The sequence below is a fragment of the Polyodon spathula genome, chromosome 25 (assembly GCF_017654505.1).
Source record: "Polyodon spathula isolate WHYD16114869_AA chromosome 25, ASM1765450v1, whole genome shotgun sequence".
In the NCBI taxonomy this organism is placed as follows: Eukaryota; Metazoa; Chordata; class Actinopteri; order Acipenseriformes; family Polyodontidae; genus Polyodon; species Polyodon spathula.
The window spans coordinates 5,937,066-5,954,229 of NC_054558.1; the positions used below are offsets into that span (position 1 = coordinate 5,937,066).

General features: G+C 40.2%; 1 protein-coding gene across 1 annotated transcript in view; it reads left to right on the plus strand.

The window, feature by feature from the left end:
* LOC121299508 (metabotropic glutamate receptor 4-like) overlaps positions 1 to 17,164 on the plus strand; it is a 105,094-nt gene that overhangs the window by 77,024 nt on the left and 10,906 nt on the right. Inside the window, exons 6-8 of the mRNA XM_041227259.1 lie at positions 1,031 to 1,231; positions 10,358 to 10,494; positions 12,552 to 13,487. Coding sequence (XP_041083193.1) covers positions 1,031 to 1,231; positions 10,358 to 10,494; positions 12,552 to 13,487 — 1,274 coding nt within the window. The remainder of the gene's footprint in view (positions 1 to 1,030; positions 1,232 to 10,357; positions 10,495 to 12,551; positions 13,488 to 17,164) is intronic.

The window sequence follows — 17,164 nt, forward strand, 5'->3', positions numbered from 1 at the left end:
GTCAACAACAAGACGGCACACAAAGCGCAACGGGGGAGAGCTCCAACACAGTCAGTTTTCATTTGTTTAATGGTTTTTATATGATACACTGCTTGAGGAGAGGCTGAAAATGCATCAAAAGCTTCAGTTAACACGTTTGCTATTGAAATGGTTATCCATTTGCATTACAGTTCCCCTTTATGTAGTAGAGGGGGGAATATTGGTTCCATGCAGAGAGGAGATGTTAGCATACATGTTAAATACAATACACAGTAGATAGGTCCTATCAGGAAGAGTCTTTTCTACAACGATAAGTTTTTATGATACTTTTTAAAGTTATATATGATACTGTAGTATATGCAGGTAGCTCATCCTGTCAAAAGCACCTCTGCTTTCAGAGTCCCTGAAATCCACACAGCCTTACAAAGGGCCTGTCGGCTGATAGACACCTCCTAATTGCTGGAGCGAGGTGTTAATTGAAACCCTGCTTTGTAATTAACTTGTTTTAAAACCATTAGAACAACCTTGGTCATGATTAATATACACCTGTCATAATTAATTACATTAGTTATGAGAAATATTATTAGTCTATTCTTCTTCTGACTCAATCTCTCTCTATCTCTCTTGCTCTCTCTCCCATTACTTAATGTATAAACCTAATGTCTATAAAGTTACAGCAGTTCAAATTTAAATGAATGCTGTAGAATCTTCAGCGTAGATAAATAAAGGGATTATACAGTATCTCTGGTGAAAGTAGGAGAATACAGCCAGTAGGCAAAATATTCATATTTCTCTGCACTTATATCTCTTCTCAAATGTATTTATTCCCTGCTTTGTTTGAGATAGAAATCGGTGTCAACCACGTTTAACGCATTTGGTAATTGTTAAACAGCTTACCATGTTTTTTAAAATGGGTAGTAGAAATGTCATGCAACAGTCACAGATACACAGTGTACTGATTTCTGAACTTACTGCCTGTATATAGATGTATTTTAAGAAACAACTGGTTTGTAAATTGCTCCTGACCTGTGATGTTCTCACCCCTTGGCAGACCACGAGCGGATTGGCAAGGACTCATCGTACGAGCAGGAGGGCAAGGTGCAGTTCGTGATCGACGCGGTCTACGCCATGGCGCATGCCCTTCACAACATGCACACGCTGCTGTGCCCGGGCAAAGTGGGACTCTGCCCCAAGATGAACCCCATCAACGGCACCATGCTGCTCAAGTTCATCCGAGATGTCAACATCACGGGTGAGCAGTAGCGGGCATTGCCTTCTTCTGTTAAATACGTTTTCTTGATAATGAATAGAACACAATTTCAGCTTTACCAAATCTACCTTACTTTAAGAAAGATACACAGGATGTGGCTAGGATTGGTGGTGGCCATGGCTACAGTACAGCACAAAAGAAACAGGTGTGTACCTAACCCACCTAACCCATAAGACATTGAAACAGACAGACTTGACATCTGTCAGCTGCTTACTTGTATTCAGATATCATCAATGAATGCTATTATGCATCGTTGCAATGTACTTAATGTGCAAATCTTTTTTTTTTTTTTGCGCGATATATGCAGGTACACAATTGTATCAGAAAAGGGAAGTATCGTGCAAAAAGATTTACACATTATGCCTCATGCACCGGAATCAGTCGACTGGCTAGTGGAAGGTGGGTAATATCAGAACCAAATAAAATCACAAATAAAAAGCTGATATATACTTACAGTTGTCCCCATGGTATAAGAAGATCATCTTACTATGTTAACTGATACTTCACGATCCTCATGATAAGACTCATACTCTCATACTAGAAGAGACACTATCAACTCAATCATGGTTGAAGGTTTTTCCTTTTCCTCCTACAGGGATAGTGGCACTTTAATTAGACATCAACCACAGTCCAGGCGTCAAAGTGGTTCCAGAATGTAAGGCTTACAAATACGCTGCTGTTTTAAAGAAGTGACAGTAGATGCCTCACAGATTGAGAGCTTCTTTGTCAATTTCAGCAGCAGTCACAGGGAGGTCTTGACCCCTTCACCACCTCACCTATTGTTAAGCAATAATCTCTTACTCTGAGGGAGAGAAAGGTTGACAAGTGTGTGCTGCTCCTGGCTATTGATGAGAAAGGGAGTTTTAGACTTTAATACAACAGATCTTCACCCATTGTGAGAGAATCTGATGCCGCCACTTTTGAAATTTGTTTTTAAACAAACTGCCAGTGCAGCGAAAGTGTAGCTATTTTTGAGACACATTTCTGATAACATAATTTTAAGTACATTCAGAAGCACAACGCAATTGTTTTTAGCTGTTGATATACTGAGGGTAAGTCTCGTCTTTGCTCATGTTTTTCTTTGAACCTTGCTGTCAGCAAGATTAATGCAAAATGGCAATCTGTTATTAAAGGCAGCTTTCTTCAACATTTACAGCTTGGAAAAGCGTAATATAAAACATATAGGTCTTTAAACTGTCAATTACCATTGTCTTGCGCAATTTCTGGGAGCGGCAATGTTATTGTGCATAGTTACAATGCACTTAATGTGTAAATTTGTTTGCATGATACAGTATAACCCTAAACCTACTCCTATCCCTTTTTTCTGATACAATTGTGTACTTTAATAACATTGCAATTATGTGTAAGTACACATGTATTTACTATGCAACTACTAACTAAATACACAATAACTAGAGACACTTCATGTAAAGCCTTACCCACATTTGTTTGCTTCACTTAGGTATTTGTCAGTTGGCAAATAGTGCCTTTAGCTGCATAGTGCTGTAATACCATATCGGTTCTGCAATGGCAGCTCATCAAAATTGCAACTTGGGTCATTGGTTGAGTTCTGACCCAGAGGAAGAATGCCCCTACTGATCCCTTAACACCTGCACTGAATTCACTGCAGCGCCAGATTTCCTTGGGGGTCACCCATCCAATTTCATTTCAGGTTGAGGACAGAATCCAAGTTGCTATGGCGGCTGACAACTTTTTTTTCTTTCTTCCTGCAGCTAACGTTTTCAATTCCCCAGCAGCAAATGCCCTCGGAGAAAATACTTCATGATCTTTGACTGACAAGGATGCCCATGTAACAGTTTTTCTCTTTGTATTGCTTACAGTTCATGCTGGGTTCCTTGTTCCAGTGCTAATTCCAGTAATTATAGCTAGCTTGAAATGATTCAGATCGACATAAAGGGTTTGCATTTTTTCAATAGGTGTAATTAGGCATACAGAGAACACAAGGTTATTCCACTGTTACTCTTATCCCGGTGCACTGCCCCTGCTGCCTGGGTTTCTAATAGGTGCTAATGACTGGGGAAGGTGGGTAGTTATCTTGGAAGGGCTGCTTAGCCAATGAGGTGGAAACTGCTGTATATTGTATCTATCTACAGAACATCCAAATGACGGGTTCCCTGTTAATCTTCTTCAGCAAGTCTGTATGCAGGGATGATGTGTGGTGGGTGGAAAGTTATTCATTTAATCCTTCACAGGAGATAAACCCCTGAGATGAAATGCCTTGTTTTTAAAAAGGTTCCCCCTCAAAAGTTACTGGAGTGGAGTGCAGCGTTTGCAAAGCCTGTCTAACCTATATATATATATATATATATATATATATTATATATATATATATAGTGGTAAAGTGAAGGAAGGAAGTTATGTTAGCCTGAGGTTATCCAAAGCTCTGTTCCTGGAGGAAACTAAATAGACTGCAGTACCAGCAGACTGACCACTAGGTGTCCTTGGTCTGCTAAAATCAGGAAGCGCAGACTGGTACCTGAGGCAAGGTAACATTGTAACAAGGTAAGGAAACACAATTAAGGGTTAAGCAATTAGGGGTTGGTATAAAAAGCCGCCATTTTGTAGCTCTGGGTGGGGAGTAAGAAGGAGAAAGACAGGAGTGGAGTGGAGTGGAGTGGAGTGGAGCAGAGCAGAGCAGAGCGGAGTGGAGTGACAGTGACAGTGAAACAGGTAAAAAAGATAAAGATTAACAAACTTAGCCGTGCTGTGGTAGGTAGCGGCATAATCAAAAAGTATACTTAGTTCTCCAACTGATGCACAGTACACACACCTTGGTCTTGTATCTTGTAAAGCGCTTTGTGATGGTGGTCCACTATGAAAGGCGCTATATAAAAATAAAGAATGTATATCTACACACACAGATATGACACAGCACTGTCTCATTAATAGCTCTATGTAAGTAGGAACATGTTTAAAGATGTATCTTTTTGGGGTTCAGGGTTTATTTCAGTTTCTTTTTTTTTTGTTTTTCCTCAAGTCCATACAGACACACATCCTTACTGTAAGGCATATGCACACGTGAAAGGTACTGTGGGTTTCGGTAGAGCCCTGTGGAATTAGTACAGTTAGCAGCAGGCTTTCAAATACATGCTTTACTACACACTTCACTGTGGCCGACTGCAAAAAACAATTCATTTACTTGAGATTTGTTGTTCTATTTCTAAAGATATGGGAATTCTGAAATACTCCCTCGTCGTTCAGATTAACTCCTATTAACCCCCCCCCCCCCCACCGTGTCAGGAACAGATCTGTATTTTATATTTATAATACAACTGTAAAAACAGGATACTCTGCCCTACTGCTATAGTTTGTCCTTCAGAACATGCTGCCTTATTGTGCATTTTTGTACTTCTGCCATTTTCTTCAACACTTTTTCAACTGATGAAAAATTCATTATAACCCTCTGAGACAACGACAGTACAAAGAAGAAAGCAACGCGATTTTAATTGAACATCCAGGATTCTGACACAGCGATTAATGTACCAGCCTTGACCTGTGCCAATCAAATTATCAGCTCTCACAAGTGCCACTCAGAATTTAACACGCTGCTGTTATCAGTGTTTTCACAGAGCCAATCAAATTATCAAGGCTTATTCTGGAAACGCTTCCATGCTAATTATTAAAACTGCCCATTTGCTAAAAAAAAAAAAAAAAAAAAAAAAAACAAACGATGATTTTGCAGCGCTTCAAACAATCTTCTGCACAGAAATGCCAGGGGAAAGAATTAATGACAGGGTGCAGCTAGCCTGGGAAACTTACTGATACAAACCTAGAGTAGCAGGAACAGGTGCACACACACAAACACACACACACACACACACACACACACACACACACACACACACACACACACACACACACACACTGTGAATCTTGGAAGCTGGCTAGGAATCTATGATAGTCTATAATAAAAGTTTGATGAAGATTTGTGAAAATTCAAGGCAGTGTAGATTGTGACAGATACGATCAGTGCATAAGGAGCCACTTGTTTAACAAGGACTATAAAAACAATATTTAAATAAAAAAATAAACAATTCTTTCTTTAACTAAAAAAAAAACCCAGCCAAGTGACTATATCTTGAAAAGGAAGACAATCTACAATAAGATGAGCTACACAAGTTATCACATTAGACTGTAGGTTCTAATGGTTAGATTATTTTAAATAAAAAATGAATTAACCACCCACACATACACACAATTAAACAGCCCACCTACCCCACAAACACATGTGCACGGTTACACCCACACACTCTCTTTCTCTCTCCCCTCTCCCTCCCTCTCACCCCTCTCTCTCTCCCCCTCCCTCTCTCTGCAATCTCCCTCTCTCTCCCCTCCTCCCTCTCTCCCTCTCTCTCCCCATCACTCTAATTCGTTCTGAAAGTCTTCAGTATTTTCTTGTCTGAATAAATTAAACCAGCTGCCCAACAAAGATGCTGAAGTATGTTGCTGTGCTCTTAGTGGGGCGGGATAGAAACAACATCGAATCCCATAACAACCCCAAAGACACTCATCGAGGAGCCCCAATATGGCTGCTTTATTGCACACATTTCTTTTTGTTAGTGTACCATTGTGCACCACAAGGTGTCAAACCCTCATTACAAGCAACAGTAAGCCATGGAACACTGCTGTGGGTAACTTGTATTTACAGTACAGAAGAACAAATGTTTAGGAAAGAGAAAAAGCCATTCGCCCCCTACTCGGGTAAACTAATTTAAAACTAATTTAAAAGCACAGAATCTAAACTTTATCTAGACCATTTCTGATTTTAAAGGCTTCAATCAAACCCTTTCTTTCTTTCTAGGCTGCAGAGATTTCATTCTTTTAACCTTTCATAACAGTAGCTCATGTCATTCAGTCCTGGGACCAGCCTCCTTGCCCTTCTCTGCACCTTCTCAAGTGCAATGATGACTACTCTTGTAGTCAGGTGACCACAACTGCACACAGGGTATCACACAGGGTATCTCTGCTACCCTATGTGACAGCAGGATGTGGTGACACTGTTCTTCTGGAAGGTGACCGTTCCAGAGAAGCTGAGAGTGGAAATCTTACAGCAGGCGTATGCGTGCCACACAATGCTTTGCTTTCACCGAACCCCTGCACATAGACAATGATGTGTATATATATTCATTTAAATGACATAAATTTTATGCCTCTGTGGATTTTTGTGAACACAAGACAAGTGTTTTGGTCTTTTGTTAATGTTTAAATGCCTGGATTTACAGTATCTAAGAAGTGCATGAATTGGAGTGACCCAATCAACAGTTAAGAAACCATGCACTTTAAACTTTAAGATCCCCTGTCCGTTGTAACTGCTACAAAGTTTCTTTAGCACGCCACGCGCGGTTGGAGGTTTCAAGGGGCATGTTTAATTTCCATGAAATGGGTGATCATGGGTTTCCTGAACTAATTTGAGCGCTTAGTCTAAAACTGTTATTATTATTCAAATTAATATTATTCACAGTCTCAACTTGCTGGAAGCTCTTTGAGTAATACGTGAAATGCAGGGCTGTCTGCTATGCTTGTCTGTTTGTTTAAAACAAAAAAACCTGCTTCATCTAAATATTTAAATTACTCTCCAACAAATAAAAATGACAGAGGCATTCATTGCCCATTTAACCCTAACCCAGACCCCTGGCTCAACAAATATCCTGTTCTCCTTAAATAGATCAATTCTTATCTAAATGCCTTGACGAGAAAACTATCCACAAGGACAACGCCACTCCAGCTATTACAGGCAGGGTGAGATGTCTGTTCTTCATTTTGCTCACAAAAATGAGTATCTTCACTGGTGACTACTAAGTCTTGTAGTCGAGCATCGTAATAAATCTTTAAAAAGAGTAACGCACGCCTGTGGTCTCAAAACATCTCTTCAACATGTCTTCTCTCTGAGTTGAGCTGGTACACAGGACTGTAACTGATAACCTGTTCACCCTGCAGCACTATGTCTCGTGTGGAAATACATCAGTAACAATGTTTCTTTCTATGGCACATGTGTAAATACACAGTAATTAGAAGCACTTAATGTAACGTTTTACCACAAAGGACTGCCAATACACTCATATATAATCTACAGTATAATCACATTATTAGTGATGTTATAACCGCTAATAGACTATGATGATGCTCATTTAAAATATCTTTCCCACTTTGTAGCTATTCTTTTTTAAGGTGAGCGCCATTAAATAACTTCCATAGTAAAATATTACATTTTTTGGCCATCGCTTGTAGTCAAAATTCCCAAATTTGCTTTGAAATAAGAGAGTATAATATATGTATGTAAGCTTGTTGACCTTTTCCTACTGTACATCGATTGTATGTAATGGTAAAGGTGATAATAAAACACTTTTGAGGGTGAGACAACACCAGCAGAATCAATGTAGGTGCTTGTAAAATCTGCAGTTGTTTAGATGGTTAAATTCATGGTTTTGGACTCATGTGTCACCCCAAATTGCTGTGTAAAAAATACTGTGAGCTTAAAGTGACCCGATGTCAGGTAAATTCATGAGAATATGTTTGAAGATGGAGCGTTCTTTGGCTCTAGTGACACAAGCTGGGAAGATAATTAAATCTCCTGCATGATCGGGAAGACATTCTTTGTGATGTTCCTTCAATGAACTTGGCATGCTGACTTATTTTAGATTGCTGGGGATGGACTGTGTGTGACAGCATGGCATTGCTTTCAGATAAAGGGACAGTAATAATGGGTCCAGCAAGAAATCATGCAAGAGTAGGGCGATCAGGGGTTTTACTATGCCCTGCTGGCTGTGACACTGCCAGAAAATATTGAGGAAATGCTTTGCAAATGAGCTGAATCATGCAGTTTTCACGTACGCACCTGCATACACATTTGAGTGGGGTTAGGCATGCTACTCTTTTAAAGAAGAATACAAATTTGTAACTCTAGATCGCCACAGAAAGAACAAACGGGTGGGTCAAAGCAATGTCACATTTAATAAATTCAGGTCTTTTAGATCCTTAGCCTTCCTCATCAGCATTCTGTTTGGTAGATCACTACACTAGCTCAAGTTCCATTAATACAGTTTACTGCACAGGTCACAGCGATAGGGTTGAGGCGAGAAAATCCTTCACTAACTGCATCATTAAATAGGAAGCCTGCAGCCATTCCTACTATTTATTCTCGATGTGAAACGTGAATCACACACGACTGCTATAAAAGCTAGAACCAAGCACAGTGACTGAAGCACATTCACTTGTTTTGTGCTGTTATCTTCATGGGTTTCTGTTAGACCCCCCCACCCCACATCCCACATACACTAATCCATGATTTAACAATGTCACATGTATTGGAGAAAGTCCCCTTTCACATATATGCTGCTGTTAAGGGTTTGAGCTTTCCCTGACCATGAAGAATCCACTTATAGTGTTTGAAGTCATAGACATTTCCCTTAGAATCCTTTTCTGCCAATGGTGTCAAACTTGAAAGAGTTTCTAAAGAAGGTAGAGTGGGGAACAGATGCAGTATTCGTTCAAGTGAGAAGAAATTCTGGATACCCATTTTTTTTCTACATCAAACACTAAATTAACACCTTGCATGCTTGTCGAAATGCATTTGCTCTTGATGAGTGAAATGAATTTAATCCTGGTGCATGGATCCTCATTCTTGTCCTCGTCAGCCTGATGCCTGTGTGGTACCCCCATGCACAGAGCTGTGGCACCCCGACAGTCAGCAGTGGTAGAGAGGGAGAGACGGGCTCCTTTAATTATACTCTGGGTTCTTGTTAACCGGCTCTCGAATAGAGGACTTTGGGGGCCACCTATATAAGAACAGCAAGCAGAACTAAAGACTATGAAATTAAATCAGAGCAACCCCAGACATCACTCGTTTTGTGAAGGAGCACATCCCACATGGCTGTCAACATCCATTTTCTCCTTTCATTAATAGCTTAGTAACAAACCCATTTTATAACCCGCGGCTGTTAGCTGCCATTATTCAGATCGGGTGAAAGCGTTTGAAAAGCCTGGAGTAAAACAAAAAGGTGTTTGGCAGCCAGATTTAATATTATGTATATGTGTGTGTATATATATATATATAAGTAACACACTGCACAGCACAGGCTTGTTATAATCTGCTCTTCTCGCTTTGCTCGTGGAACGCATTTTAAATCTCTCTCTCACTCTCTCGGAGAGGGTTCTAATTTTGCAAATTCCCCAGATTTTGCTCTTGTTGTTGTATTTTTTTTTTTTTTTTTAATGCTGCCGCACAGGCAAGCCTGCAGCCATACAAACTGGGATTCTGGTGTTGTCAGTTCTTAGAAGCTCAGGTCAGTAGATGGGCGATATTCCTCTATGCCAACGCTCAAGCAACACCCTAGAATGGTGTAAGCAAGCACTGTGCAGCATGAAAGTCATAAGCAGGGCTCTACTTTTTTCCCCTAAAACTCTTGTGAAAAAGAGGAAGGGTGTTGCATGTGTTCTCCAGTGAAATGCATACAGACTTGTGAGACTGTTCTTACAAGAACATAAGAAAGTTTGAGAAGGAGAAATTTGGCCAATCAAGGCTCGTCCCTGGTTAGCACCCTAATTTACCCCTACTGGGGAAAACTAATTTAAAAGCACAGAATCTAGTCTTATTTGAAACATCCCTAGTGTTGTAGATCTGAGTACTTCACCTGGTAGGCTATCCCATACATTTATAACTCTCTGTGTATAAAATTGCTACTTTCCTTCTGCTTTAAACCTACTTTTAGTCGTCTTCCACTTTTATGTCCTCTAGTTCTCTTTGAATTTAAAGTGGTGTCTTGGGTTTACTTTACCATTTTAAAGACATCACTCAAGTGCCCTCTTTCCCTTTTTTTTCTAGGCTGAAGAGATTTATAAAAACATAATTCATCTTATGCTAACGATAGGCAAGACAAACCTTGGTCAATACATCTTTAAAGCAGCGTGTTGTACTGGTTGAGACAATAGCTGCCACTAAACCCCAGTCCGGAGAATTTCTTACCCTCTCAAGTGTGTCGGCCAGTGATCTTTGCCTCTAATTCATCTTTATAAGAAAGAAGACTGTGGGAGTCGGTGGCGAGTGAGTCGTCTTAGTCTTAGGGTTGTGTCTGTGTTTCTGTGTTTCAGGCATTGCTGGAAACCCAGTGCTGTTTAATGAAAACGGCGATGCCCCGGGACGCTACAATATCTACCAGTATCAGATCAAGAACAACACCGCAGAGTACAAAGTCATTGGGCAATGGACCAACCATCTGCATTTAAATGTAAGTCTCATCTACAGCTCCATTGAATCCATCCCAGTGTACTATACATCATACTGCATGTTTCCAAAATCATTTACATGCTAAGTACTTTGCATAATAACATCTTGATTATGTGTAAGTACACAGCTATTTACTATGTAGCTACTATATAATACACAGTAATTAGAGACACTTAAAGTGTTACCAAAAATGTTACAAAGATCCCATATGAAATATATATGTTATATATCAAATATATTTTACTACTGTAAAAATATATTTGATATACAGGTATAGTGATATACCCAATCATGACAAAATCATATTGAAATAGTCCCATATTTACATACAATGAAAGCTATGAATAAGGATAAAGTAGAGGCATTGTGGCTTGATAGCCTTTAGTACAGCTGTCTCTAGGATTATGTCAGGGGAATTAAAAGCAGGAGCTTCCATAAGGTGATGTTTGATTAAGCCTGAGGACAGACGGATTGAGATATGGTGAACCAAGCTTTGGGATATGGAGTAGAGTATACATTATATAACTACAGGACTGAAGGGAGTTAAGCTACCAGGCTAGACCTAGTTAACCTTTCATATAAAGTTCCCACGAACCAGGCAAGGTCTGCTGGAGGCGATGAAGTATTGTTATTTCCAGAGTAGTACTGTACTGCACTTTGTGATTGCAACTCTTCACTCTGTGTGAACTGCTATTATTGGATTGCATTGTTGGAAACTCAATAGAAGGGATGTATTTTGTACGAACGAGGCAAGGTCTGCTTTAGGCGATGAAGTATTGCAGTACAGTCCCTTGTAAAGGTTTCCTATAATAACAACATAGCAAAGTGTACTGAAGCACAAATCATAGTAAAGAATGACTAAGCCTTGTAAAGACCAAAGAGGTATGATAAAGCATATTAAACAACATGCATTGTATAACCCTGGGAAAAGCAGGACAAAACTGTAAAAATACTGTGCAACACTGGATAAATAAAACCCATCTTCAGGTTAAAGCATGACTCAGTCCCTTGCTCTGTATATATCAAACACCCGTACAATTACTTTTCATTTGAATAACTCGAGGTACGCTAATTGAGTTCCACTTCATTAGAGTTCTTGATGAGTAAAAACAATTATGAAATGGTGTTTACTGTTCATAAAAAGTCATTCATAAAAAACGTTTCAGAATTTCTCTAAAAGGTTAGTTCAATAATGTAAATCTAATGTTTTGGAAGATAAATCCAATCGTATAGAGCCAAATACTGATGCTAAACTACTTGAGCTCTTGTTTTTTTTCTGCACAGCGTTTATTTTTTGACTTGTTGTTGAATATATTAACACATGATGTTATTTCACTAGAATAAAAATAGTTTCCCATCACTGAGTAGTACATACAGCTATTCTCATTATTACTTCCAGATATCACATGGCGTCTTGCTAGATGGTTTTTAAATCCACCTAGGTCAGGAGTTCAGACTTGTTACTTCACACAAATGCTTTAGACTAGACCTTATTCTGTGAATAGAAGAATCCTGGTTAGCATGTTTTAGGTAGCTGTGCGGTTGGATGACACCTTGGTAGTGAATTGTTAAATGTAATTGCTAAATATAGCCATATAGCCTCTAATTACAGTACTTGAATACCTCCATATACCCAATTCATCAAAATATTTATTAAACCCCTTTCCAAATGTGCCCAGGGTATTGTACAAAAACATACTATAGATTACAGTTTTTACTGTTAGCCTCCTTGAGGGTGATTAAGCAAAAAACAAAACTACAAAAATGCAGTTACTGCATTTAAATAATATATATATATATATATATATATATATATATATATATATATATATATATATATATATATATATATATATATATATATATACAGTTCTCATTTTGGCTGCCTGCCTCTTAATGCAGGGCTCCTTGAGTACCAACACCTCTAACAGTGCATGACTGTCTCTTAGTGTGATTTGATGTGTGAAAGCAGAGGGGGTATATAAAGCTGTCTCTAGATTATTACAATTAAAATCTCAGATAATAACACAGGTTGCTATTCTACCCTCCTCTCTCTAGACTCATGCAATACAGTGGCCAGGCGGTACCCATCAAGTGCCACTCTCTACCTGCAGCCGGCCGTGTGGCCCTGGGGAGCGCATGAAGGTGGTAAAGGGCACCCCCTGCTGCTGGCACTGCGAACGTTGTGAGGGGTACCAGTTCAGGGCAGATCGCTACACCTGCAAGATGTGTCCCTTTGGCCAACGCCCCAACGAGAACCACATGTACTGCCAGGACATCCCCATCGTCCAGCTGGAGTGGACCTCCCCCTGGGCAGTCATCCCGGTCATCATTGCTATCATCGGAATCATGGCCACGCTGTTCGTGGTGGTCACATTTATCCGCTATAACGACACGCCCATTGTTAAGGCTTCTGGGCGCGAGCTGAGCTACGTTCTCCTGACAGGGATCTTTCTGTGCTATGCTACCACCTTCCTCATGATCTCCAAGCCTAACATGGGCATCTGCTCACTGCGGCGCATCTTCCTGGGTTTGGGTATGAGCATCAGCTACGCGGCTTTGCTGACCAAGACCAACCGTATCTATCGTATCTTTGAGCAGGGCAAGAAATCAGTCTCCGCTCCGCGCTTAATCAGCCCAGCCTCCCAGCTTGTGATCACCTTCAGCCTGATTTCTCTGCAGTTAATGGGGGTCTGCATTTGGTTCTTGGTGGACCCCCCCCAAGCCATCACTGACTACCACGACCAGCGCACGTCCAACCCGGTCTTAGCCCGCGGGGTGCGCAAGTGTGATATCTCGGACCTGTCCCTCATCTGCCTCCTTGGCTACAGCATGCTGCTGATGGTCACCTGCACCGTGTACGCGATCAAGACCCGTGGAGTCCCAGAGACCTTCAACGAGGCCAAGCCCATCGGCTTCACCATGTACACCACCTGCATCATCTGGCTAGCCTTCATCCCCATCTTCTTTGGGACCTCACAATCCAACGAGAAGGTAAAACAGAGTGAGGCGTGAGGGATGGAGAGGGTTAGGAGTTTTCTTGTACGGTATTTTTATTAATGAAAAAGAAATGCACAAACAATCCTGCTGGTTGTTTAGAGTTTTGTTCAGTGGAACCCATACTGCTGTTCAGAAAAACAGTGATTGAATTTCGCCTGTAGAAAAGGGGAATGATGGTTTGTCTAAAAAAAAAAGAAATATAAATCTAAATAATGGAATCTCACATAATCCTCTGCTCTATCCAATATTGATGTCTGTAGGGAATGATGGGAAGACTGATGATGCAGCTTCATGGTAAATTACCTTCCTGATCCTTGAGAACAGAGCTATTAACAGCTGGAGGACACACTACAGACATAATTAAGGATCTTTCCATCCCACAAATTAGAGCCTTTTGTTATGTGTTATCAACCACAAATGGATTAAACACCAGAATCTGGTCCACTTGACTGGGAACTTGGTAAACTTTTATATGGGTACGTGCTGCAAGCCTAAGTAGGACAGGACAGATCTAAGCACTCCGAGCTGTCAGCCGAAGCTTACTGAAGTCTCTCCCCCGTGACTGAGCACATGTAGGGTTCCAGTTAGCCAGGCAAAACATCCCTGTGCCCTTGTGCTCCAAAGAACAAGCAGAAAAAAAACATGCTTTGCGACATTACGAAGGACATTGTGCTCATATTTATAGAAAAAAAATATGATTTTTTTTTTTTAATTTCCCTTTAGGATTTTGTTTTTCTGAGCGTAGACTGCCTTTTGCAAATGCAATCTCTGGGGTTTACTCCATTCCAGCCCTGCCCGAGGCATTCATAAACCATTAACAATACACCTCCTTGAGATTCAAATATTTTAGTTTCTTGGGCAATTCATTGCATTGAGCAGACAGAATAGATATATTAAGAGCTTACGCTAACATGCAGATTCTTTCTGCAGGTTTATTGGAGTCACTATTACACAGTTCTCCCAAGTACTAGTGCCTGGGGCTGTTTGTTACTTAAACACATGCAAACACGCAAGTATCTGAGCACGAGCGCACTCAAATGACCTATTCCAGCGTTTCTCAACTGTGGCCACGAGAATGATTATGTGAGGTCCTATTATCCCTAAAGGGAAGCTGCTGGTAATGGAAACAGCTGTGCTGCTTTCTATAAGTCGATTTAATTTCTGTTGCCGTGGTCTTCATCCGCCTACTGCTTCCCTGTATGCTACCCCAGCTGTAATAAATTGGGCGTTAGTTCTAGTTGTCAAAATGAATCAGATTATTTTGTACAGAGGATAAGATAGGATGCTCGCCTGCAGGAGCTCGGGACTGCCTGTTCAATCTAGAACTTTTTATTTTGCATAGTCTTTTCCATCAAGTTAACTGGATCTGATTCTGAGTGGGGGTGGCGGTTGTTTAGTGGCCCATACAGAATGCTGGCAGGTTGTGTAGCTGTACCTTCTCTTAGTTCCTATGCCGTTCCAATACCGTCCCAGGCAGCAGCAACAGCAGTGGTGCTAGTAGCTTGCTGACAGGCATGACACCTTTTTTTTCCAATTCCCCATCACCACCTTAATACAGGTTTGTCTTGTTTAAAAAATTAAATGAATAAATAAATAAAACAGGCTTTGCATCTTTGCTGGCCATCCTGCTGCACTGCCAGTGCTTGTAATGCAAAATTGATCTGCGTTGCAAATGAAACGAATAGAGTGGAACACGAGCCTGCCAGGTAGCGATAATGTAGCATTAATTGTACCTTTGTCTCGTGCAATGGAAAACAAAGCCAGGAATGTCTGTTCTTGGTGTTCAGATAAAACACAGTATGTGGTTGGCGTGCAGCTGCACAGAGCAGAGGCGCTATCTTGACATGCATTTTGACACCCGCTGCTCTCTCTTTCTGAGTATGATGAGGTGGGGGTGGATGAAGCAGCCAGTAGGAACAACGATCACACAATCACTGGAGATTTCTTTTCTCTTATTCCTGCAGAGTGATCGAATTGCTATATGGAGTGATTTTAAGTACATTACAGTATTTTTTGTTTTACTGTCACTATATGGTTTGTACATGACTCGAGTCAACAGAGCAGTATTTATTTAGTAGATCATTTGCTTATGATTAGTGGGTTTCCAAAAATAGAAACATATATAATTTTTTAAAAATATTATTTTTATTAACTACAGATCCCATTTTTCTCCATCCGTTCTGTTTGGTCTTATCTCTACAAACTATGTTTTAGAAAAGAGATAGTGATAAAGACCTGGGTGGTCGTTGTTATTTTTTCCTTACTCTAATTTGCATGTTGATCTGACACATTTTAGTTTAGTGATAGACAGATGCTGGGTTGTTCTTGACAAATGGAAAGGTTGCACAAACACAGACACATTGATGTGACATATAAACAGCCTATTTGTATTAGACAGATAGGCCATCATATTAGCAAGCACACAGATATGTACTGCATACATTTGGTCTTTTATGGCACTGGTTGGGTAATGTAATGACCCTTTGAGTGAATAGCACCGAGGTGGGAACTTTCTTGCATTCTTACATACCAAACAGTATCATAATGTTCTTAACCATACCGTTAACCACTGTGTCAGAGCTACTGTTTCTTACAAACCTAGTGAGTTTCCATTACTGGCAATGCTAAGGTCTGCTAACAGTGCTGCTAGGATTTCCAAGCAATACACTCGCTCATGCTTTGATACTCACTGGCATTTTTTTTATAGTGTCTGTAAGGTAAGACCCCTTTAGACAGAAAGGGCCTGAATCTCAAAGCTTTTTTTTTTTAAATCCAGATAATTATTAGGTAGCACATTTGTTTTTTTTTTTCTGATTCAAATTACAATTCTAAAATCAGAGTTATTCATTTCTGGTTTGCTAGCTTTACTGGTTTTCTCGTTCTAAAGATTTCTCAGCATGCGTGATCTGAACTGTCCAGTGGAGCAGTGCATCGTGGGATAGAGGCATGGAGCCTGGTGGGGCGTGCAGATTATTTAGCTAACTTCATCAAGTATTTTAGCTGAATTAGATCACTGTAATGTGAACTATGCATGGTTCCTAACTTGGCAGTGTATTGATAAAAGTAGAGTATATTGGACTGTCTGCAAACCTGGTGTGGATCTCTTCCTTGCGTCCCTGATCCTGGCTAGGTCATTATTTCCTGCAAAAAAAAAAAAAAAAGCCACAGAGACACACACAGTATATCATCAGACTGGAATAGCTATGAATTCATAAATAAATGCATGAATCTATCGTAATTCTATGATTGTCAGGGTATTATTATATTAACGTATTATTATGTGTGTTTTTTTTTTTTGCATAACAGGCTTTAAAACATAGTTTTAAATGATCGCTCTGTGCTCATCATCCTGAGACTATGTCGTAGTAAAAGCCTGACAGTTGTAATCATACCTTCTGCAGGATCTCATTAGATGTACTCCCTGAGATTGACAGGTGTATAATTAAACATGACTGTGTGAAAAGAGACAGAGGTGAGGCGTAAGGCTCTGACACATAGTATTATTAAGCCCCTGGCTGGCCCACACTTTCAATGGGGTTACTTTATCCTGATATATAAGATAACTAAATATACTCTACGATATTGAGGGGGGGGAGGCTAGGGGCTGTGTCAGTGGAACAGCAAAAAAGAAGCAGAACAAATTCCACTCTGGAATGCTGGAAAGAGTTCTT